Genomic DNA, 22,880 nt, shown 5'->3' on the forward strand with positions numbered 1-22,880 from the left:
TGAACATAGTAACAGTAATTGTGACCATAGTAATAGTTACTATAGTAACAGTAATAGTGACCATAGTAACAGTAATAGTGACCATAGTAACAGTTATAGTGACTATAGTAACAGTAATAGTGAACTTAGTAATAGTGACTATAGTAACAGTAAGAGTGACCATAGTGACAGTAATTGTGACTATAGGAACAGTATTTGTGACTATAGTAACAGTAATAGTGAACATAGTAACAGTAATAGTGACTATAGTAACAGTAATAGTGAACATAGTTATAGTGACTATAGCAACAGTAATTGTGACCATAGTAACAGTAATAGTGAACATAGTAACAGTAATAGTGACTATAGTAACAGTAATAGTGACTGTAGTACAGTAATAGTGACTATAGTAATAGTGACTATAGTAACAGTAATTGTGAACATAGTAACAGTAATAGTGACTGTAGTAACAGTAATAGTGACTATAGTAACAGTAATAGTGACTATAGTAACAGTAATAGTGACTATAGTAACAGTAATAGTGACTATAGTAACAGTAATAGTGACTATAGTAACAGTAATAGTGACTATAGTACCAGTAATAGTGACTGTAGTAACAGTAATAGTGACTATAGTAATAGTGACTATAGTAACAGTAATTGTGAACATAGAAACAGTAATAGTGACTATAGTAACAGTAATAGTGACTATAGTAACAGTAATAGTGACTATAGTAACAGTAATAGTGACTATAGTACCAGTAATAGTGACTGTAGTAACAGTAATAGTGACTATAGTAATAGTGACTATAGTAACAGTAATTGTGAACATAGTAACAGTAATAGTGACTATAGTAACAGTAATTGTGAACATAGTAACAGTAATAGTGACTGTAGTAACAGTAATAGTGACTATAGTAACAGTAATAGTGACTGTAGTAATAGTGACTATAGTAACAGTAATAGTGACTGTAGTAACAGTAATAGTGACTGTAGTAATAGTGACTATAGTAACAGTAATTGTGAACATAGTAACAGTAATAGTGACTGTAGTAACAGTAATAGTGACTGTAGTAACAGTAATAGTGACTATAGTAACAGTAATAGTGACTATAGTAACAGTAATAGTGACCATAGTAACGGTAATAATGACCATAGTAACGGTAATAGTGAACATAATAATAGTTACTATAGTAACAGTAGTGTAATAGTCATTATGTCTTGCTCCCCCCTAGGCTGACCACCTGGTGAGGAAGGAGCGTCCTCTGGTCCAACGGGAGTCTGTGGACCTGGACATACCCGAGGAGAGGGCTCCTAAACGGGCCACCACGGAGCTGAATGAGGCAGAAAGGCTGGAGGACCTGGAGACATGCATGGTACACTACACTAAACGACCATATGTTTTGTGTGAGGGCCAGGATCCTGTTCATTCTGTTTCCTGTCGTGGGTTCCTCACTCATTTGGGGTTCCAGACATGTCTAATCTCAGACTGAGTGTTACAGGGAGATGAGCTAACCTTGGCTCATGTCTGGTTATCGTCCTGAAAAGCCACAATCCTTAATATACCATTAAGGTTAACTGGTTCTATCTAACTGTAATGAATTAGCAGTTCCTCATGCTGTGCCTACTGGCCATGGTAAAATAGTAGGATAGGGAGGTTAATTCATTATGGTAAGATGGTAAGATAGGGAGGTTGATTCATTATGGTAAAATGGTAAGATACTGTAGGGAGGTTGATTCATTATGGTAGGATGGTAAGATACTGTAGGGAGGTTGGTCCATTATTGTAGGATAGAAAGATACTGTAGGGAGGTTGATTCATTATGGGAGGATGGTAAGATGAAGAGAGAGGATAGGAGGGAGGGAGGGAGGATGGGAGGAGGTAAGATAGGGAGGTTAATTCATTGTGGTAGGATGGTAAGATACTGTAGGGAGGTTGATTCATTATGGGAGGATGGTAAGATACTGTAGGGAGGTTGATTCATTATGGTAGGATGGTAAGATACTGTAGGGAGGTTGATTCATTATGGTAGGATGGTAAGATACTGTAGGGAGGTTGATTCATTATGGGAGGATGGTAAGATGAAGAGAGAGGATAGGAGGGAGGGAGGGAGGATGGGAGGAGAGAGGGAGGGAGGGAGGGAGGAGAGAGGATAGGAGGGAGGGAGGGAGGATGGGAGGAGAGAGGATAGGAGGGAGGGAGGGAGGATGGGAGGAGAGAGGATGGGAGGGAGGGAGGATGGGAGGAGAGAGGATAGGAGGGAGGGAAGGAGAGAGGATGGGAGAAGAGAGGATAGGAGGGAGGGAGGATGGGGGGGAGGGAGAGAGGATGGGAGAGAGGGAAGGAGAGAGGGAAGGAGAGAGGATGGGAGAGAGGGAAGGAGAGAGGATGGGAGTGAGGGAGGGAGTGAGGGAGGGAGGGAGGGAGGGAGGGAGAGAGGATGGGAGAGAGGGAAGGAGAGAGGATGGGAGTGAGGGAAGGAGAGAGGATGGGAGGGAGGGAGGAGAGATGATGGGAGAGAGGGAGGAGAGATGATGGGAGGGAGGGAGGATGGGAGGGAGTGAGGGAAAGAGAGAGGATGGGAGGGAAGGAGGGAGGATGGGAGGAGAGAGGATGGGAGGGAGGGAGGATGGGAGGAGAGAGGATAGGAGGGAGGGAAGAAGAGAGGATGGGAGAAGAGAGGATAGGAGGGAGGGAGGATGGGGGGGAGGGAGAGAGGATGGGAGAGAGGGAAGGAGAGAGGGAAGGAGAGAGGGAAGGAGAGAGGATGGGAGTGAGGGAGGGAGGGCGGGAGGGAGGGAATGAGGGAAAGAGGATGGGAGAGAGGGAAGGAGAGAGGATGGGAGAGAGGGAAGGAGAGAGGATGGGAGTGAGGGAGGGAGCGAGGGAAGGAGAGAGGATGGGAGGGAGGGAGGAGAGATGATGGGAGAGAGGGAGGAGAGATGATGGGAGGGAGGGAGGATGGGAGGGAGTGAGGGAAAGAGAGAGGATGGGAGGGAGGATGGGAGGGAAGGAGGGAGGGGGAGGGAGGGAGGGAAGGAGAGAGGATGGGAGTGAGGGAGGGAGGGAGGGAGGGATGGATGTTGGAATGGAGGAGAGATGATGGGAGGGAGGGAAGGAGAGAGGATGGGAATGAGGGAGGGAGCGAGGGAAGGAGGGAGGGAGGGAGGGAGGGAAGGAGAGAGGATGGGAGGGAGGGAGGAGAGAGGATGGGAGGGAGGGAGGGAAGTTAATTAACCATATCAGGTTGATTCTTTATGGTAGGATGGTAAGAGAGGGAGGTTAATTAATTGTGGTAGGATGGTGGGATAGGGAGGTTGATTCATTGTGGTAGGATGGTAAGATAGGGAGGTTAATTCATTGTGGTAGGATGGTAAGATACTGTAGGTTAATAACTTCCCTCCCTCCCTCCCTCCCTCCCTCCCTCCCTCCCTCCCTCCCTCCCTCCCTCCCTCCCTCCCTCCTATCCTCTCTCGTCCCATCCTCCCTCCCTCCCATCATCTCTCCTCCATTCCAACATCCCTCCCACCCTCCTTTCCTCTCTCCCTCCCTCCCTCCCATCCTCCCTCCTTCCCTCCCTTCTATCCTCCCTCCTCCCATCCTCCCTCCCTCCCTAAGTAGTGTATTAATTAAGTCCTTTCATCAAGGCCGCCCGTGTTTCCTGTCTAAATGAATCTCATTAAGAGCAGCATTACTGCCCGTCTTTGTAGCGCCGTACATCAGTCAAACACTCACAGAGAGGCCTGGGCCTTATTCACTCGGCACCAAACCAAAGACAACATCTTGAAACGGAAGGTTTTTCTCTGAATTTGTCCAATAAAAAAACACTTGTTTTTACATTTTTCGTTGCACAATGTTTTGAAACGTTTTGCTTTGGTCAACACTAATGAATACAACCCTGCCACTCACATGGGATGTGTTTTTCTCCCTGTAGTGGTTGATATGATCTGGTGGTTGTTGTCCTAATAGGTTAAACCACAGCCATTTACACGGCTCTGGGTTAATGTCCCAAAGGATTTCAAATTGATTCCATCTCATTGTTTATCTGAAGAAGCTTTAACCTTCCAGCCTTGAGTTCTCTCTCTCTCTCTCTCTCTCTCTCTCTCTCTCTCTCTCTCTCTCTCTGTCTCTCTGTCTCTCTTTCTCTCTCTCTCTGTCTCCGTCTCTCTCTCTCTCTCTCTCTCTCTCTCTCTCTCTCTCTCTCTCTCTCTCTCTCTCTCTCTCTCTCTCTAATGATCTACCTATAGAGTTCTCTCTCTCTCTAATGATCTACCTATAGAGTTCTCTCTCTAATGATCTACCTATAGAGTTCTCTCTCTCTAATCATCTACCTATAGAGTTCTCTCTCTCTCTCTAATCATCTACCTGTAGAGTTCTCTCTCTCTAATGATCTACCAATAGAGTTCTCTCTCTCTCTCTCTAATGATCTACCTATAGAGTTCTCTCTCTCTCTCTCTCTAATGATCTACCTATAGAGTTCTCTCTCTAATCATCTACCTATAGAGTTCTCTCTCTCTCTCTAATCATCTACCTATAGAGTTATCTCTCTCTCTCTAATGATCTATCTGTAGAGTTCTCTCTCTCTAATGATCTACCTATAGAGTTCTCTCTCTCTCTCTCTCTAATGATCTACCTATAGAGTTCTCTCTCTCTCTCTCTCTAATGATCTACCTATAGAGTTCTCTCTCTCTCTCTCTTAATGATCTACCTATAGAGTTCTCTCTCTAATGATCTACCTATAGAGTTCTCTCTCTCTCTCTAATCATCTACCTATAGTTCTCTCTCTCTCTCTCTAATGATCTACCTATAGAGTTATCTCTCTCTCTCTAATGATCTACCTATAGAGTTCTCTCTCTCTCTCTCTCTAATGATCTACCTATAGAGTTCTCTCTCTCTCTCTCTCTCTTAATGATCTACCTATAGAGTTCTCTCTCTCTCTCTAATGATCTACCTATAGAGTTCTCTCTCTCTCTCTAATGATCTACCTATAGAGTTCTCTCTCTCTCTTAATGATCAACCTATAGAGTTCTCTCTCTCTAATGATCTACCTATAGAGTTCTCTCTCTCTCTTAATGATCTACCAATAGAGTTCTCTCTCTCTCTTAATGATCTACCTATAGAGTTATCTCTCTCTCTCTCTCTCTTAATGATCTACCTATAGAGTTCTCTCTCTCTCTTAATGATCTACCTATAGATTTCTCTCTCTCTCTTAATGATCTACCTATAGAGTTATCTCTCTCTTAATGATCTACCTATAGAGTTCTCTCTCTCTTAATGATCTACCTATAGAGTTCTCTCTCTCTCTCTAATGATCTACCTATAGAGTTCTCTCTCTCTCTAATGATCTACCTATAGAGTTCTCTCTCTCTTAATGATCTACCTATAGACTTCTCTCTCTCTCTCCCTCTCTCTAATGATCTACCTATAGAGTTCTCTCTCTCTCTCTAATGATCTACCTATAGAGTTCTCTCTCTCTCTAATGATCTACCTATAGAGTTCTCTCTCTCTTAATGATCTACCTATAGAGTTCTCTCTCTCTCTCTCTCTCTCTAATGATCTACCTATAGAGTTCTCTCTCTCTTAATGATCTACCTATAGAGTTCTCTCTCTCTCTCTAATGATCTACCTATAGAGTTCTCTCTCTCTCTCTAATGATCTACCTATAGAGTTCTCTCTCTCTCTCTCTCTCTTAATGATCTACCTATAGAGTTCTCTCTCTCTCTCTAATGATCTACCTATAGAGTTCTCTCTCTCTCTCTAATGATCTACCTATAGAGTTCTCTCTCTCTCTTAATGATCAACCTATAGAGTTCTCTCTCTCTAATGATCTACCTATAGAGTTCTCTCTCTCTCTTAATGATCTACCAATAGATTTCTCTCTCTCTCTTAATGATCTACCTATAGAGTTATCTCTCTCTTAATGATCTACCTATAGAGTTCTCTCTCTCTTAATGATCTACCTATAGAGTTCTCTCTCTCTCTCTAATGATCTACCTATAGAGTTCTCTCTCTCTCTAATGATCTACCTATAGAGTTCTCTCTCTCTTAATGATCTACCTATAGACTTCTCTCTCTCTCTCCCTCTCTCTAATGATCTACCTATAGAGTTCTCTCTCTCTTAATGATCTACCTATAGAGTTCTCTCTCTCTCTCTAATGATCTACCTATAGAGTTCTCTCTCTCTCTAATGATCTACCTATAGAGTTCTCTCTCTCTTAATGATCTACCTATAGAGTTCTCTCTCTCTCTCCCTCTCTCTAATGATCTACCTATAGAGTTCTCTCTCTCTCTCTAATGATCTACCTATAGAGTTCTCTCTCTTTCTCCAGTGTCTTTTCATTTCCATTTTTCTGAATTCATTGAGCCTTTATCTTGTCTCCTTTCTCTTCTTTTCTGCTCTCTTTCTCTCTCCTTCCTTCCTTCCCTCCTCTTTCAACCTTTGCATCATGGAGACTCTTTGCTGCACCAGTGTAAGTAACTCTCGACTCTCTCTCTCACTATTTTTCACTCTTTCTCTCACCCACCCTGTTCTGTGTCTGTCTGTCTGTCTGTCTGTCTGTCTGTCTGTCTGTCTGTCTGTCCGTCCACTCACTAGCTGGTACAGTAACACAAAGACCATCCTTGTTCAGTCCCCCCCCCCCCTCTCTCCCCCCCCCCCCTCTCCCCCCTCTCTCTCTCTCTCTCTCTCTCTCTCTCATTTTATCTGAGCCATCAGAATGTGGCAGCCCTGAGGGGAAACTGGCCCGACAGACACTAGCCCTCCCCTCCGCCACTCTTCCCTTCCTCCCCTGCCTCCCTTCCTCCCCTGCCTCCCTCTCTGCCCAGCCTGGCCCAACGTGAACTGACTACTGAGTTGGACCTGATGGTTCAGATCCGGTCCGGTTAGAGATTGAGGCCATTTTAATCTCTTCAAGAGATGAAAAACTCTGTTGGCACAAACAGAATTTGATGAAAAGCATATTTTGAACAAGCCACAAGAGTTTTTATCTGTCAGATGGTGAGCGTGTGGGGCCTGAGACAGTAAGATAGGACAGTGGGGCCTGAGACAGTAAGATAGGACAGTGGGGCCTGACACTATCAGATAGGACAGTGGGGTCTGACACAGTCAGATAGGACAGTGGGGTCTGACACAGTCAGATAGGACAGTGGGGTCTGACACAGTCAGATAGGACAGTGGGGCCTGAAGCAGTCAGATAGGACAGTGGGGCCTGACGCAGTAAGATAGGACAGTGGGGCCTGACACAGTCAGATAGGACAGCGGGGTCTGACACAGTCAGATAGGACAGTGGGGTCTGACACAGTCAGATAGGACAGTGGGGCCTGAAGCAGTAAGATAGGACAGCGGGGCCTGACGCAGTAAGATAGGACAGCGGGGCCTGAAGCAGTAAGATAGGACAGCGGGGCCTGACGCAGTATGATAGGACAGCGGGGCCTGAAACAGTAAGATAGGACAGCGGGGCCTGACGCAGTAAGATAGGACAGCGGGGCCTGACGCAGTAAGATAGGACAGCGGGGCCTGACGCAGTAAGATAGGACAGCGGGGTCTGACGCAGTCAGATAGGACAGCGGGGCCTGACGCAGTCAGATAGGACAGCGGGGCCTGACGCAGTAAGATAGGACAGCGGGGCCTGACGCAGTAAGATAGGACAGCGGGGCCTGAAACAGTAAGATAGGACAGCGGGGCCTGAAGCAGTAAGATAGGACAGCGGGGCCTGAAGCAGTAAGATAGGACAGCGGGGCCTGACGCAGTAAGATAGGACAGCGGGGCCTGACGCAGTAAGATAGGACAGCGGGGCCTGACGCAGTCAGATAGGACAGCGGGGCCTGACGCAGTCAGATAGGACAGCGGGGCCTGACGCAGTCAGATAGGACAGCGGGGCCTGACGCAGTCAGATAGGACAGCGGGGCCTGACGCAGTCAGATAGGACAGTGGGGCCTGACGCAGTCAGATAGGACAGTGGGGCCTGACGCAGTATGATAGGACAGTGGGGCCTGACGCAGTCAGATAGGACAGTGGGGCCTGACGCAGTAAGATAGGACAGTGGGGCCTGACGCAGTCAGATAGGACAGTGGGGCCTGACGCAGTCAGATAGGACAGTGGGGCCTGTCCTGTCAATATTGATGCAGCAGGACACATCTCCTGTTAGTTAGTGTTATCTGTCCTGTTAATATTGATGTAGCAGGACACATCTCCTGTTAGTTAGTGTTCTGTCCTGTCAATATTGATGTAGCAGGACACATCTCCTGTTAGTTAGTGTTCTGTCCTGTCTATATTGATGCAGCAGGACACATCTCCTGTTAGTTAGTGTTCTGTCTTGTCAATATTGATGTAGCAGGACACATCTCCTGTTAGTTAGTGTACTGTCCTGTCTATATTGATGTAGCAGGACACATCTCCTGTTAGTTAGTGTTCTGTCCTGTTAATATTGATGTAGCAGGACACATCTCCTGTTAGTTAGTGTTCTGTCCTGTCAATATTGATGTAGCAGGACACATCTCCTGTTAGTTAGTGTTCTGTCCTGTCTATATTGATGTAGCAGGACACATCTCCTGTTAGTTAGTGTTCTGTCCTGTTAATATTGATGTAGCAGGACACATCTCCTGTTAGTTAGTGTTCTGTCCTGTCAATATTGATGTAGCAGGACACATCTCCTGTTAGTTAGTGTTATCTGTCCTGTTAATATTGATGTAGCAGGACACATCTCCTGTTAGTTAGTGTTCTGTCCTGTTAATATTGATGTAGCAGGACACATCTCCTGTTAGTTAGTGTTATCTGTCCTGTTAATATTGATGAAGCAGGACACATCTCCTGTTAGTTAGTGTTCTGTCCTGTCTATATTGATGTAGCAGGACACATCTCCTGTTAGTTAGTGTTCTGTCCTGTTAATATTGATGTAGCAGGACACATCTCCTGTTAGTTAGTGTTCTGTCCTGTCTATATTGATGTAGCAGGACACATCTCCTGTTAGTTAGTGTTCTGTCCTGTCTATATTGATGTAGCAGGACACATCTCCTGTTAGTTAGTGTTCTGTCCTGTCAATATTGATGTAGCAGGACACATCTCCTGTTAGTTAGTGTTCTGTCCTGTTAATATTGATGTAGCAGGACACATCTCCTGTTAGTTAGTGTTCTGTCCTGTCTATATTGGAGGTTTGATGAAGCAGGACACATCTCCTGTTAGTTAGTGTTCTGTCCTGTTAATATTGATGAAGCAGGACACATCTCCTGTTAGTTAGTGTACTGTCCTGTTAATATTGATGAAGCAGGACACATCTCCTGTTAGTTAGTGTTCTGTCCTGTTAATATTGATGTAGCAGGACACATCTCCTGTTAGTTAGTGTACTGTCCTGTTAATATTGATGAAGCAGGACACATCTCCTGTTAGTTAGTGTTCTGTCCTGTTAATATTGATGAAGCAGGACACATCTCCTGTTAGTTAGTGTTCTGTCCTGTCAATATTGATGTAGCAGGACACATCTCCTGTTAGTTAGTGTTCTGTCCTGTCAATATTGATGTAGCAGGACACATCTCCTGTTAGTTAGTGTTCTGTCCTGTCAATATTGATGTAGCAGGACACATCTCCTGTTAGTTAGTGTTCTGTCCTGTCAATATTGATGTAGCAGGACACATCTCCTGTTAGTTAGTGTTATCTGTCCTGTTAATATTGATGTAGCAGGACACATCTCCTGTTAGTTAGTGTTCTGTCCTGTCAATATTGATGTAGCAGGACACATCTCCTGTTAGTTAGTGTTCTGTCCTGTCAATATTGATGTAGCAGGACACATCTCCTGTTAGTTAGTGTTCTGTCCTGTCAATATTGATGTAGCAGGACACATCTCCTGTTAGTTAGTGTTCTGTCCTGTCAATATTGATGTAGCAGGACACATCTCCTGTTAGTTAGTGTTCTGTCCTGTTAATATTGATGTAGCAGGACACATCTCCTGTTAGTTAGTGTTCTGTCCTGTCAATATTGATGTAGCAGGACACATCTCCTGTTAGTTAGTGTTCTGTCCTGTCAATATTGATGTAGCAGGACACATCTCCTGTTAGTTAGTGTTCTGTCCTGTTAATATTGATGTAGCAGGACACATCTCCTGTTAGTTAGTGTTCTGTCCTGTTAATATTGATGTAGCAGGACACATCTCCTGTTAGTTAGTGTTATCTGTCCTGTTAATATTGATGTAGCAGGACACATCTCCTGTTAGTTAGTGTTCTGTCCTGTTAATATTGATGTAGCAGGACACATCTCCTGTTAGTTAGTGTTCTGTCCTGTTAATATTGATGTAGCAGGACACATCTCCTGTTAGTTAGTGTTCTGTCCTGTTAATATTGATGTAGCAGGACACATCTCCTGTTAGTTAGTGTTCTGTCCTGTTAATATTGATGTAGCAGGACACATCTCCTGTTAGTTAGTTTTCTGTCCTCATTTTTGGTTTTGTTTTGGTAACCGAAAAAGCGAGAGGGAAAAAAACTAAACAAGATAAAGATCACTTCATCTTTTACGCAAACTAGTATTGAAATGATGTCCTGAATTCAAGTGCAGCATTGACACATTACACTCAGTGAAGTGTGTTTTGTGTCCGTGGATTGAAAGTGACATCCCAGTCTACTGTAAGAGGGCTGGCTGAGTATCAGTGTGTTTTGATCATAGCAGTTATGGCGTCTCTTATGCGTAAATATCTGTGTTCTTTCCAGATGACTCCCAAGTCCAAGAGGAAAAGCATCCACAGTAGAATGCTCCGTCCAGTTTCTCGTGCCTTCGGTGAGTCTCCTCGACCAAGCAGAGCGCTAGTATCAGATCAACGTTGTGACATGTGGACCATGACAGATTGTTGTTGTGTTACTACCTGTACGAGAAGCTGATAAATAATGAACTAGATAACATACCTCTAGTTGTAGGTTCTGACAGACAGCTGGTTTAGATAACATACCTCTAGTTTTAGGTTCTGACAGAGAGCTGGTTTAGATAACATACCTCTAGTTTTAGGTTCTGACAGACAGCTGGTTTAGATAACATACCTCTAGTTTTAGGTTCTGACAGAGAGCTGGTTTAGATAACATACCTCTAGTTTTAGGTTCTGACAGAGAGCTAGTTTAGATAACATACCTCTAGTTTTAGGTTCTGACAGAGAGCTGGTTTAGATAACATACCTCTAGTTTTAGGTTCTGACAGAGAGCTAGTTTAGATAACATACCTCTAGTTTTAGGTTCATTTATAAATGCAGAAATGTGTTTTTTGAAATGTGTTTCATTACATAGTGTTACTAGTAAGATAATAAACATATGAATTAACTAAATATGATACATATGAACTGCAAAGTGCTTACTTATTCATAATGTTTTCACCATGTACAGTATGTAATCCTCTGACCTGTCTATAACCTGTGACCTCTGACCTTGTAGAGATGGAGTTTGACCTTGACAAGGCCCTGGAAGATGTTCCCATCCACACAGAGGACCCTCCTGCATCTTCCCCTGCTCCTACCCTCTCGAGGTTAGAGAAGAGACCGTCAGGGGCCATGGGAGAACTGCCCTCAGACGAGGCCAAGAAGCTGCAGCACTTCACCAAACTACGGCCTCGCAGGAACAAGAAGATGCAGTCCAGTAAGATACCGGTGAGTATCACTGCTGTGAGTTTTACTGCTGGGGGAAATGAACAGGACAGTAAGATACCGGTGAGTATCACCACTGTGAGTTACTGCTGGGGGAAATGAACAGGACAGTAAGATACCGGTGAGTATCACCACTGTGGGTTACTGCTGGGGGAAATGAACAGGACAGTAAGATACCGGTGAGTATCACCACTGTGAGTTACTGCTGGGGGAAATGAACAGGACAGTAAGATACCGGTGAGTATCACCACTGTGAGTTACTGCTGGGGGAAATGAACAGGACAGTAAGATACCGGTGAGTATCACCACTGTGAGTTACTGCTGGGGGAAATGAGCAGGACAGTAAGATACCGGTGAGTATCACCACTGTGAGTTTTACTGCTGGGGGAAATGAACAGGACAGCAACAGTCCGTAAGGGAGATGTCAGTTATTTAGTTCTAACAACAACCCCAGAGTAAGAACCTTTGGAAGTGAGTATGGTGTTTATTTTAGAAACACGTTTTACTCTTGTTCTCAAACACACAACTAGTCCTCTCTTACTTTATGAAGTACTTTATCTGGCATGGTGTTATAACAACCCTGTATGGTGTTATAACAACCCTGTAGTGGTATGGTGTTATAACAACCCTGTATTGTGTTATAACAACCCTGTAGCGGTATGGTGTTATAACAACCCTGTATTGTGTTATAACAACCCTGTAGTGGTATGGTGTTATAACAACCCTGTATGGTGTTATAACAACCCTGTAGTGGTATGGTGTTATAACAACCCTGTATTGTGTTATAACAACCCTGTAGTGGTATGGTGTTATAACAAACCTGTATGGTGTTATAACAACCCTGTAGTGGTATGGTGTTATAACAACCCTGTAGTGGTATGGTGTTATAACAACCCTGTAGTGGTATGGTGTTATAACAACCCTGTATTGTCATGGTGTTATAACAACCCTGTATTTTGTTATAACAACCCTGTAGTGGTATGGTGTTATAACAACCCTGTATGGTGTTATAACATCCCTGTATTGTCATGGTGTTATAACAACCCTGTAGTGGTATGGTGTTATAACAACCCTGTATTGTCATGGTGTTATAACAACCCTGTAGTGGTATAGTGTTATAACATCCCTGTATTGTCATGGTGTTATAACAACCCTGTAGTGTCATGGTGTTATAACAACCCTGTAGTGGCATGGTGTTATAACAACCCTGTAGTGGCATGGTGTTATAACAACCCTGTAGTGGCATGGTGTTATAACAACCCTGTAGTGTCATGGTGTTATAACAACCCTGTAGTGGCATGGTGTTATAACAACCCTGTATTGGTATTGTGTTATAACAACCCTGTAGTGGCATGGTGTTATAACAACCCTATATTGGCATGGTGTTATAACAACCCTGTATTGTCATGTTGTTATAACAACCCTGTATTGTCATGTTATAACAACCCTGTATTGTCATGTTGTTATAACAACCCTGTATTCCTACTTCACAGCAGATCAGCAGCACCACGTCTCAGGACGGAGAGCAGAACGGTCTGCATGGAAGGGTTGATGAGGGGGTGGACGAGTTCTTCTCCAAGAAGGTCACCAAGATGGACTCCAAGTTAGCGTTACGACTCATCACTATGAACTATTACCTGTCCTCTTGCTCTTTCAGCCATGTTTATATTGAAAAGGTTAACTTTCCCTCTCGCTCTCACTCCCCCCTCTCTCTCACTCCCCCCTCTCTCTCACTCCCCCCTCTCTCTGTCTCTCACTCCCCCCTCTCTCTGTCTCTCACTCCCCCCTCTCTCTGTCTCTCACTCCTCTCTTTCGCTCTCTCTCACTCCCCCCTCTCTCCGTCTATCACTCCTCTCTCTCTCTCTCTCTCTCTCTCTCTCTCTCTCTCTCTCTCTCTCTCTCTCACACTCCCCCCTCTCTCTGTCTCTCACTCCCCCCTCTCTCTGTCTCTCACTCCTCTCTTTCGCTCTCTCTCACTCCCCCCTCTCTCCGTCTATCACTCCTCTCTCTCTCTCTCTCTCTCTCTCTCTCTCTCTCTCTCTCTCTCTCTCTCTCACCTCTCTCTCTCTCTCTCTCTCTCTCTCTCACCTCTCTCTCTCACCTCTCTCTCTCTCTCTCACTCTCTCTCTCTCTCTCTCTCTCTCTCTCTCCCCTCTCTCTCACTCCCCCCTCTCTCTGTCTCTCACTCCCCCCTCTCTCTGTCTCTCACTCCTCTCTTTCGCTCTGTCTCACTCCCCCCTCTCTCTGTCTCTCACTCCCCCCTCTCTCTCTCTCTCTCTCTCTCTCTCTCTCTCTCTCACACTCCCCCCTCTCTCTGTCTCTCACTCCCCCCTCTCTCTGTCTCTCACTCCTCTCTTTCGCTCTCTCTCACTCCCCCCTCTCTCCGTCTATCACTCCTCTCTCTCTCTCTCTCTCTCTCTCTCTCTCTCTCTCACCTCTCTCTCTCTCTCTCTCTCTCTCACCTCTCTCTCTCTCTCTCTCTCTCCCCTCTCTCTCACTCCCCCCTCTCTCTGTCTCTCACTCCCCCCTCTCTCTGTCTCTCACTCCTCTCTTTCGCTCTCTCTCACTCCCCCCTCTCTCCGTCTATCACTCCTCTCTCTCTCTCTCACTCCCCCCTCTCTCTGTCTCTCACTCCCCCCTCTCTCTGTCTCTCACTCCTCTCTTTCGCTCTCTCTCACTCCCCCCTCTCTCTGTCTCTCACTCCTCTCTTTCGCTCTCTCTCACTCCCCCCTCTCTCCGTCTATCACTCCTCTCTCTCTCTCCCTCTCTCTCTCTCTCCCCCTCTCTCTGTCTCTCTCTCTCTCTCTCTCTCTCTCTCACTCCCCCCTCTCTCCTTCCCCCTCTCTCTCTCTCTCTCTCTCTCTCTCTCTCTCTCTCTCTCTCTCTCACTCCCCCCTCTCTCCTTCCCCCTCTCTCCTTCCCCCTCTCTCTCTCTCTCTCTCTCTCTCTCCCTCTCTCCCTCACTCCCTCTCTCTCTCTCTCTCTCTCTCTCTCTCTCTCTCTCTCTCTCTCTCTCTCTCTCTCTCTCTCTCTCTCTCTCTCTCTCTCTCTCTCTCTCTCTCTCTCTCACTCCCCCCTCTCTCCTTCCCCCTCTCAGACGTTCCCTAAAGAGTTCCGACTCCCAGGACGGGGAGAAGAAGAGGAGTAAAGGAGGTTTCCTCAACCTCATCAAGTCTCGCACCTCCAAGTCTTCAGACAAAGACAAGTCAGAGAAGAACCAGTCTACCCCAGCTCCAGCACTAACCCCAGCTCCAGTAACCTCTGTCCCCGAGGGGCCTTCCTCCCCTAAGGCCTCCCTGAAGAGCCAAGCTCCAGAACCACCAACCAAGGTCAAGGAGGCCAAGACCCAGCCCACTCATCCCAGCCAGCTCACCCAACCCCTGGAGTGCAGCAGCAGCTCAGACCGGTCTGAGGAGCTACGGACCCCAGACTCTATGGATGAGGTGTCAGAGGGGGACAGTAAGGGTAGTCCCCAGGGGGGGAGGCGCTACGGGGTGCAGGTGATGGGGACTGGACTCCTGGCGGAGATGAAGGCCAAGCAGGAGAGACGGACCTTCGGATCACATAAGGTCAGTGCTGGAGAACCAAAAGTAATATATTACTGTAACTGTCTGTACTGGTTTATATACTGAACAAAAATATAAACATAGTTTAAACTATTTTACTGAGTTACAATTCAAATCAGGAAATCATTCCATTGAATTAAATGAATTAGGCCCTAATCTGTTAAAGCACCTTCAGCAACGAGTACAGCCTCGAGTCTTCTTGGGTATGACACTACAAGCTTGGCACACCTGCATTTGGGGAGTTTCTCCCATTCTTATCTGCAGATCCTCTCAAGCTCTGTCAGGTTGGATGGGGAGCGTCGCTGCACAGCTATTTTCAGTAGGTTTTCTTCAAGGATCTCTCTGTACTTCGCTCTGTTCATCTTTCTCTCGATTCTGACTAGTCTCCCAGTCCCTGCCGCTGAAAAACATCCCCACAGCATGATGTTGCCACCGTCACTGTAGGGATGGTGCCAGGTTTCCTCCAGACGTGACACTTGGCATTCAGGCCAAAGAGTTCAATCTTGGTTTCATCAGACCAGAGAATCTTGTTTCTCATGGTCTGAGAATCCTTTAGGAGCCTTTTGGCTAACTCCAAGCGGCCTGTCATGTGCCATCTGTTGGCGGGGTCATGGTGCTGAGCTGAATGGCTGGACCTCAGCCCAGTCACTCTGTTACACTACAGCGCCACCTGCTGCTGGAAATAAATACAGCACAACACTTATTGTATTCTAAGAGCAAGCTGGGACGCTAAGTCGATAGGAGACAGTAACGTCCACACTATTAGTAGGTCGATCTATAGTAGATGCTGTGACTGAACCCCCAGGGTTGTCTGTCTGTCTCCCCCAGGACCAGTATGACCAGTCGTCCAGTCCAGACAGCAGTGGCAGTGGTGAGTGCATCTCTACTGGCTTGTTTATGTTTACAGAGTGGGAATCACATCACGTGGGAGACCATATTTCCTGAACCACAGATGTGTATTGATTCCCCCTGACTGCCTTGATTTAGACGGTCAAATTGAAGCTTATCTTGGACATGAACTCATGCATGTGTTTGCATGTGACTGAAGGTAATGAAGTTATTAGCACAAGTTAGTGACTGAACCAGAAGACTTGTTTTGTGAATCATTTGTGAATCGTTTGTGAATCATTTGTGTGACTTGTTGCCTTCTGTGTGTCAAATCAAATCAAATCAAATTTTATTTGTCACATACACATGGTTAGCAGATGTTAATGCGAGTGTAGCGAAATGCTTGTGCTTCTAGTTCCGACAATGCAGTAATAACCAACAAGTAATCTAACTAACAATTCCAAAACTACTGTCTTGTACACAGTGTAATGGGATAAAGAATATGTACATAAGGATATATGATGAGTGATGGTACAGAGCAGCATAGGCAAGATACAGTAGATGGTATCGAGTACAGTATGTACAAATGAGATGAGTATGTAAACAAAGTGGCATAGTTAAAGTGGCTAGTGATACATGTATTACATAAGGATACAGTCGATGATATAGAGTACAGTATATACGTATGCATATGAGATGAATAATGTAGGGTAAGTAACATTATATAAGGTAGCATTGTTTAAAGTGGCTAGTGATATATTTACATCATTTCCCATCCCGTGAATGACCGTGTGTGTCCAACTATATAGCCTCACTATTGTTATTTTATTGTTGCTCCTTAATTATTTGTTATTTATCTATTAAAACAAATGTTAAATTAACTTCCGTTTATTTTAGTAAATTCTTTCTTAACACTTATTTTTCTTAAAACTGCATTGTTGGTTAAGGGCTTGTAAGTAAGCATTTCACTGTAAGGTCTACCTACACCTGTTGTATTCGGCGCATGTGACAAAGAACATTTTGATTTGACTATGTGTGTGAGCAGTGAAGGGCCAGCCTATCCCAACAGAGAGCAGGTCTCCAGGTGGCTCCAAGGCAGAGGGGGTGGTGGTGGTCGGCTCCCCAGAGAAGAGCCCTCGTGGTGGGGAGGCCAAACCAGAGACGGTCCCTAGGAACCGCATTACCTCAGTCCTAAGTTCCAGTCCTAAGCCTTCTCTTCAGGGCCCCAAGCCAGCCCTCGCTGCCCGACCCTCCATCCTTCAGAAGCCGCGCACCGGCAGTAGCAGGAGCATAGGTAGGCCTGTAATATGGAGCATTGAGATGTACAGATATACTAGATATTCTTATATCCTTCCATTAGTATGGATAACAGCCAGGAGAATTGGTAGACAGGGTATAACATTTGGTCCACCAGCCACTGGGGCAGGTAGATAAAAATAATCTACCAGCCAAAATGTTGTTATTTAATTTAAAGTTACACTAACAAAACACACACAAAAACAGACGAGCCTTCTTTGTAATGCTTCTTAAACAGCACATATATATATTACTAGTAAGAAGTAACTAATGTGGTTTATCGAATCATTATTTTTTTACTCCCTTTAAGGGCGGGAGGTTGCCGTGGTAGCGTGATGTCAGTCATGTTAGTGCCTGTGAGATTGGGTCTGACTAGTAGAGGCGTTGTCTTCTCTTCTCTAGCTGTTGAAACTCAAACATAGAAAAACAAACATGGTGAAACAAAACCACGTAAATAGTCAAGAAACACAAGGATAAAGTCTCTCTTCAGTAGACTTCAGTTTCAAGTTAAATTAGACCAACTTTTAGGCCTTGTCCGCAGCGCTTCTAAAGATGACTATTTCCCTCAGCTCTTCACCCCCAGCCAGGCAGTGTTGCAGCGCGAGGTGGAATAGGCTATATAGGATTTGCAGTTCTTTGACTTTGTGCAATTCATTTACCAGCTATGAAACAAAATGGCCCCAAAATACTTTGAAAACAGCTACTGCAGCATTTATTTGACTATAAATGTGATAATACTTGACTATTTTTTATTCCCAAACGCACTGTGGAGCCAACCTCCCTTCCACAGTGGCTGGTGAGATAGACTCACATCTGGCAGGTGGCGTGTGTTCATTTTAGGCCCTGTTGGTAGAGTATGGAGCATTTACATAACACAGATTGATACTCTATTTTAGTTTCATTCCTGTGGTATGGAGGACCCTGGATGTTACATCTGTTAAAGATCTAGAACTATCTAGACCCTGGATGTTAAAGATCTAGAACTATCTAGACCCTGGATGTTACATCTGTTAAAGATCTAGAACTATCTAGCCCCTGGATGTTAAATCTGTTAAAGATCTAGAACTATCTAGACCCTGGATGTTAAAGATCTAGAACTATCTAGACCCTGGATGTTACATCTGTTAAAGATCTAGAACTATCTAGCCCCTGGATGTTAAATCTGTTAAAGATCTAGAACTATCTAGACCCTGGATGTTAAAGATCTAGAACTATCTAGACCCTGGATGTTAAAGATCTAGAACTATCGAGCCCCTGGATATTAAAGATCTAGAACTATCTAGCCCCTGGATGTTAAAGATCTAGAACTATCGAGCCCCTGGATATTAAAGATCTAGAACTATCTAGACCCTGGATGTTACATCTGTTAAAGATCTAGAACTATCTAGCCCCTGGATGTTACATCTGTTAAAGATCTAGAACTATCTAGCCCCTGGATGTTAAATCTGTTAAAGATCTAGAACTATCTAGCCCCTGGATGTTAAAGATCTAGAACTATCTAGCCCCTGGATGTTACATCTGTTAAAGATCTAGAACTATCTAGACCCTGGATGTTAAAGATCTAGAACTATCTAGACCCTGGATGTTACATCTGTTAAAGATCTAGAACTATCTAGACCCTGGATGTTACATCTGTTAAAGATCTAGAACTATCTAGCCCCTGGATGTTACATCTGTTAAAGATCTAGAACTATCTAGCCCCTGGATGTTACATCTGTTAAAGATCTAGAACTATCTAGCCCCTGGATGTTACATCTGTTAAAGATCTAGAACTATCTAGCCCCTGGATGTTACATCTGTTAAAGATCTAGAACTATCTAGCCCCTGGATGTTAAATCTGTTAAAGATCTAGAACTATCAGGCCCTTGGATGTTAAAGATCTAGAACTACCTAGCCCCTGGATGTTAAATCTGTTAAAGATCTAGAACTATCAGGCCCTTGGATGTTAAAGATCTAGAACTATCTAGCCCCTGGATGTTAAATCTGTTAAAGATCTAGAACTATCAGGCCCTTGGATGTTAAAGATCTAGAACTACCTAGCCCCTGGATGTTAAATCTGTTAAAGATCTAGAACTATCAGGCCCTTGGATGTTAAAGATCTAGAACTATCTAGCCCCTGGATGTGAAATCTGTTAAGGATCTAGAACTATCTAGCCCCTGGATATTACATCTGTTAAAGATCTAGAACTATCGAGCCCCTGGATATTAAAGATCTAGAACTATCTAGCCCCTGGATGTTAAAGATCTAGAACTATCTAGCCCCTGGATGTTAAAGATCTAGAACTATCTAGCCCCTGGATGTTACATCTGTTAAAGATCTAGAACTATCTAGCCCCTGATATTAAAGATCTAGAACTATCTAGCCCCTGGATGTTACATCTGTTAAAGATCTAGAACTATCTAGCCCCTGGATGTTAAAGATCTAGAACTATCTAGCCCCTGGATGTTAAAGATCTAGAACTATCGAGCCCCTGGATATTAAAGATCTAGAACTATCTAGCCCCTGGATATTAAAGATCTAGAACTATCTAGCTCCTGGATGTTACATCTGTTAAAGATCTAGTGATAGTGTAATAGTAATATTCTGGGGTCTGAGGCTGGACACCTTCTGCCTTTCAATAGACCACAGATCTTCACCTAGGATGTCAACTAATCTGGCTTCCTGTCGCAGTCATCAACTACGTAAACAACAATAAATGATATATCTTAACCTGTAAATTTGACACACACCTGTCCTAGATTTGGGACAATAGAAACCTGGGTGTAGTTCTAATACCTGTTCTCTTTCTGTCTGCCAGATGAGGTCTGTGACTCTCCTGGAGGGAATGTGTCTCCCAAGGGGGCAATGCTGCCTTACAGCCTGAAGAGGGTCCCCTTGGACAAGGACAAGGAGGGGCAGGGCAGTCCTCTACTGGGGGGCACGGGGAGCAACAAAAACCCCTCCGCTCAGGCAGGTAGGTTACCTTTACCCATCCAGGTAGGAACAGACCTAGTCACACACTATCGTACTTCCAGGTGTCGTTCATCACTTTGCGTTTGAGGAAGCCTGGAAGGAGAGGCTATTTAGCCCTAAAGCGCAGGCCTCTGTTTCCCTCAAACTGTATCTGTTCTCAGTAGAGAGAGAGATGTGTCGGACACCAGAATATATTATCCTTACTGCATAGAACAAATGCACAATCACAGTTACAACTCAATCTTGACTCCATTTTTGTTAAGATTGCCATTCCATCTTATTCCAAGTGAATCGTCTCATAAACTGTCATTTTGAACGTAGCCTTTGTCTTATAGATAGATATCATTAATCCTTCATAGATTACTGTTTTCCTAATCGATAGATAGGCTAAGATTTATTTATGTGGTTTTCCTCATAGAGAGATAGGCTAGAGTTTATCTCTGTGGCTTTCCTCATAGATAGGTAGGCCAGGATTTATCTCTGTGGTTTTCCTCATAGAGAGATAGGCTAAGATTTATCTCTGTGGCTTTCCTCATAGAGAGATAGGCCAGGATTTATCTCTGTGGTTTTCCTCATAGAGAGATAGGCTAAGATTTATCTCTGTGGCTTTCCTCATAGAGAGATAGGCCAGGATTTATCTCTGTGGTTTTCCTCATAGAGATATAGAATAGAGTTTATCTCTGTGGCTTTCCTCATAGAGAGATAGGCCAGGATTTATCTCTGTGGTTTTCCTCATAGAGAGATAGGCCAGGATTTATCTCTGTGGTTTTCCTCATAGAGAGATAGGCCAGGATTTATCTCTGTGGTTTTCCTCATAGAGAGATAGGCTAGAGTTTATCTCTGTGGTTTTCCTCATAGAGAGATAGAATAGAGTTTATCTCTGTGGTTTTCCTCATAGAGAGATAGAATAGAGTTTATCTCTGTGGTTTTCCTCATAGAGATATAGGCTAGAGTTTATCTCTGTGGTTTTCCTCATAGAGAGATAGGCCAGGATTTATCTCTGTGGTTTTCCTCATAGAGAGATAGGCCAGGATTTATCTCTGTGGTTTTCCTCATAGAGAGGCCAGGATTTATCTCTGTGGTTTTCCTCATAGAGAGATAGAATAGAGTTTATCTCTGTGGTTTTCCTCATAGAGAGATAGGCCAGGATTTATCTCTGTGGTTTTCCTCATAGAGAGATAGGCCAGGATTTATCTCTGTGGTTTTCCTCATAGAGAGATAGGCTAGAGTTTATCTCTGTGGTTTTCCTCATAGAGAGATAGAATAGAGTTTATCTCTGTGGTTTTCCTCATAGATAGATAGGCTAGAGTTTATCTCTGTGGTTTTCCTCATAGAGAGATAGGCCAGGATTTATCTCTGTGGTTTTCCTCATAGAGAGATTATTATACTTATTATAGGCCCGTACCCCTTCAAACGTTCAACCTCCAGCTATACCCCCTCTAAGCACCAGGGTCAGCGCACTCTCAAATGTTGTCATGACAACAATGATGACAATGATGTTGTCATCATTATAAGCCTGCCACACACACACCATACAATACATTTATTTATTAAACATAAGAATAAGTGAGTTTTTGTCACAACCCGGCTCGTGGGAAGTGACAAAGAGCTCTTATGGGACCACGGCACAAATAATAATATAATAATAATAAATAATTTTGCTCTTTATTTAGCCGTCTTACATATAAAACCTTATTTGTTCATCGTAAATTGAGAATAACTCACCACAGGTTAATGAAAAGCGTGTGCTTGAAAGAATGCACATAACTCTGCAATGTTGGGTTGTATTGGAGAGAGTCTCAGTCTTAAATCATTTTCCACACACAGTCTGTGCCTGTGTTTAGTTTTCACGCTAGTGAGGGCCGTGAATCCACTCTCACATAGGTACGTGGTTGCAAAGGGCATCAGTGTCTTAACACCTCAATTTGCCAAGGCAGGATACTCTGAGTGCAGCCCTATCCAGAAATCTGGCAGTGGCTTCTGATTAAATTACATTTTCACAGAACTGCTTGTTGCAATTACGATGAGGCTGTCTTCAGATATCGGTAAGTGGACTGGAGGCAGGGCATGAAAGGGATAACGAATCCAGTTGTTTGTGTCGTCCGTTTCTGGAAAGTACCTGTGTAATTGGGCACCCAACTCACTCAGGAGCTTCGCTATGTCACATTTGACATTGTCTGTAAGCTTGAGTTCACACAGAAAAATCATACAATGATGGAAAGACCTGTGTGTTGTCCTTGTTAATGCAGACAGAGAAAAGCTAAAACTTCTTAATCATAGCCTGAATTATGTCCCACACATTGAATATAGTTGCGGAGAGTCTCTGTAATCCTAGATTGAGATCATTCAGGCGAGAAAAAACATCACCCAGATAGACCAGTCGTGTGAGAAACTCAACATCATGCAAGCGGTCAGACGAGTGAAAATTATGGTCAGTAAAGAAAACTTGAAGCTCGTCTCTCAATTTAAAAAAACGTGTCAATACTTTGCCCCTTGATAACCGGAGCACTACTGTATGTTGCACAAGCGTTACATGGTTGCTGCCCATATCATTGCATATAGTGCAGAAAACACAAGAGAGTTCAGGGGCCTTGCTTTAACAAAGTTAACCATTTTCACTGTAGTGTCCAAAACATCTTTCAAGCT

General features: G+C 44.1%; 1 protein-coding gene across 1 annotated transcript in view; it reads left to right on the forward strand.

Annotated features, from left to right (window-relative positions):
* Positions 1-22,880, forward strand: part of LOC139419375 (F-actin-uncapping protein LRRC16A-like) — a 211,833-nt gene that overhangs the window by 183,268 nt on the left and 5,685 nt on the right. Inside the window, exons 29-36 of the mRNA XM_071169322.1 lie at positions 1,214-1,354; positions 10,675-10,741; positions 11,383-11,594; positions 13,085-13,194; positions 14,689-15,160; positions 15,986-16,028; positions 17,031-17,279; positions 20,080-20,235. Coding sequence (XP_071025423.1) covers positions 1,214-1,354; positions 10,675-10,741; positions 11,383-11,594; positions 13,085-13,194; positions 14,689-15,160; positions 15,986-16,028; positions 17,031-17,279; positions 20,080-20,235 — 1,450 coding nt within the window. The remainder of the gene's footprint in view (positions 1-1,213; positions 1,355-10,674; positions 10,742-11,382; positions 11,595-13,084; positions 13,195-14,688; positions 15,161-15,985; positions 16,029-17,030; positions 17,280-20,079; positions 20,236-22,880) is intronic.

This window comes from Oncorhynchus clarkii, chromosome 2 (assembly GCF_045791955.1).
Source record: "Oncorhynchus clarkii lewisi isolate Uvic-CL-2024 chromosome 2, UVic_Ocla_1.0, whole genome shotgun sequence".
NCBI classification, from domain to species: domain Eukaryota; kingdom Metazoa; phylum Chordata; class Actinopteri; order Salmoniformes; family Salmonidae; genus Oncorhynchus; species Oncorhynchus clarkii.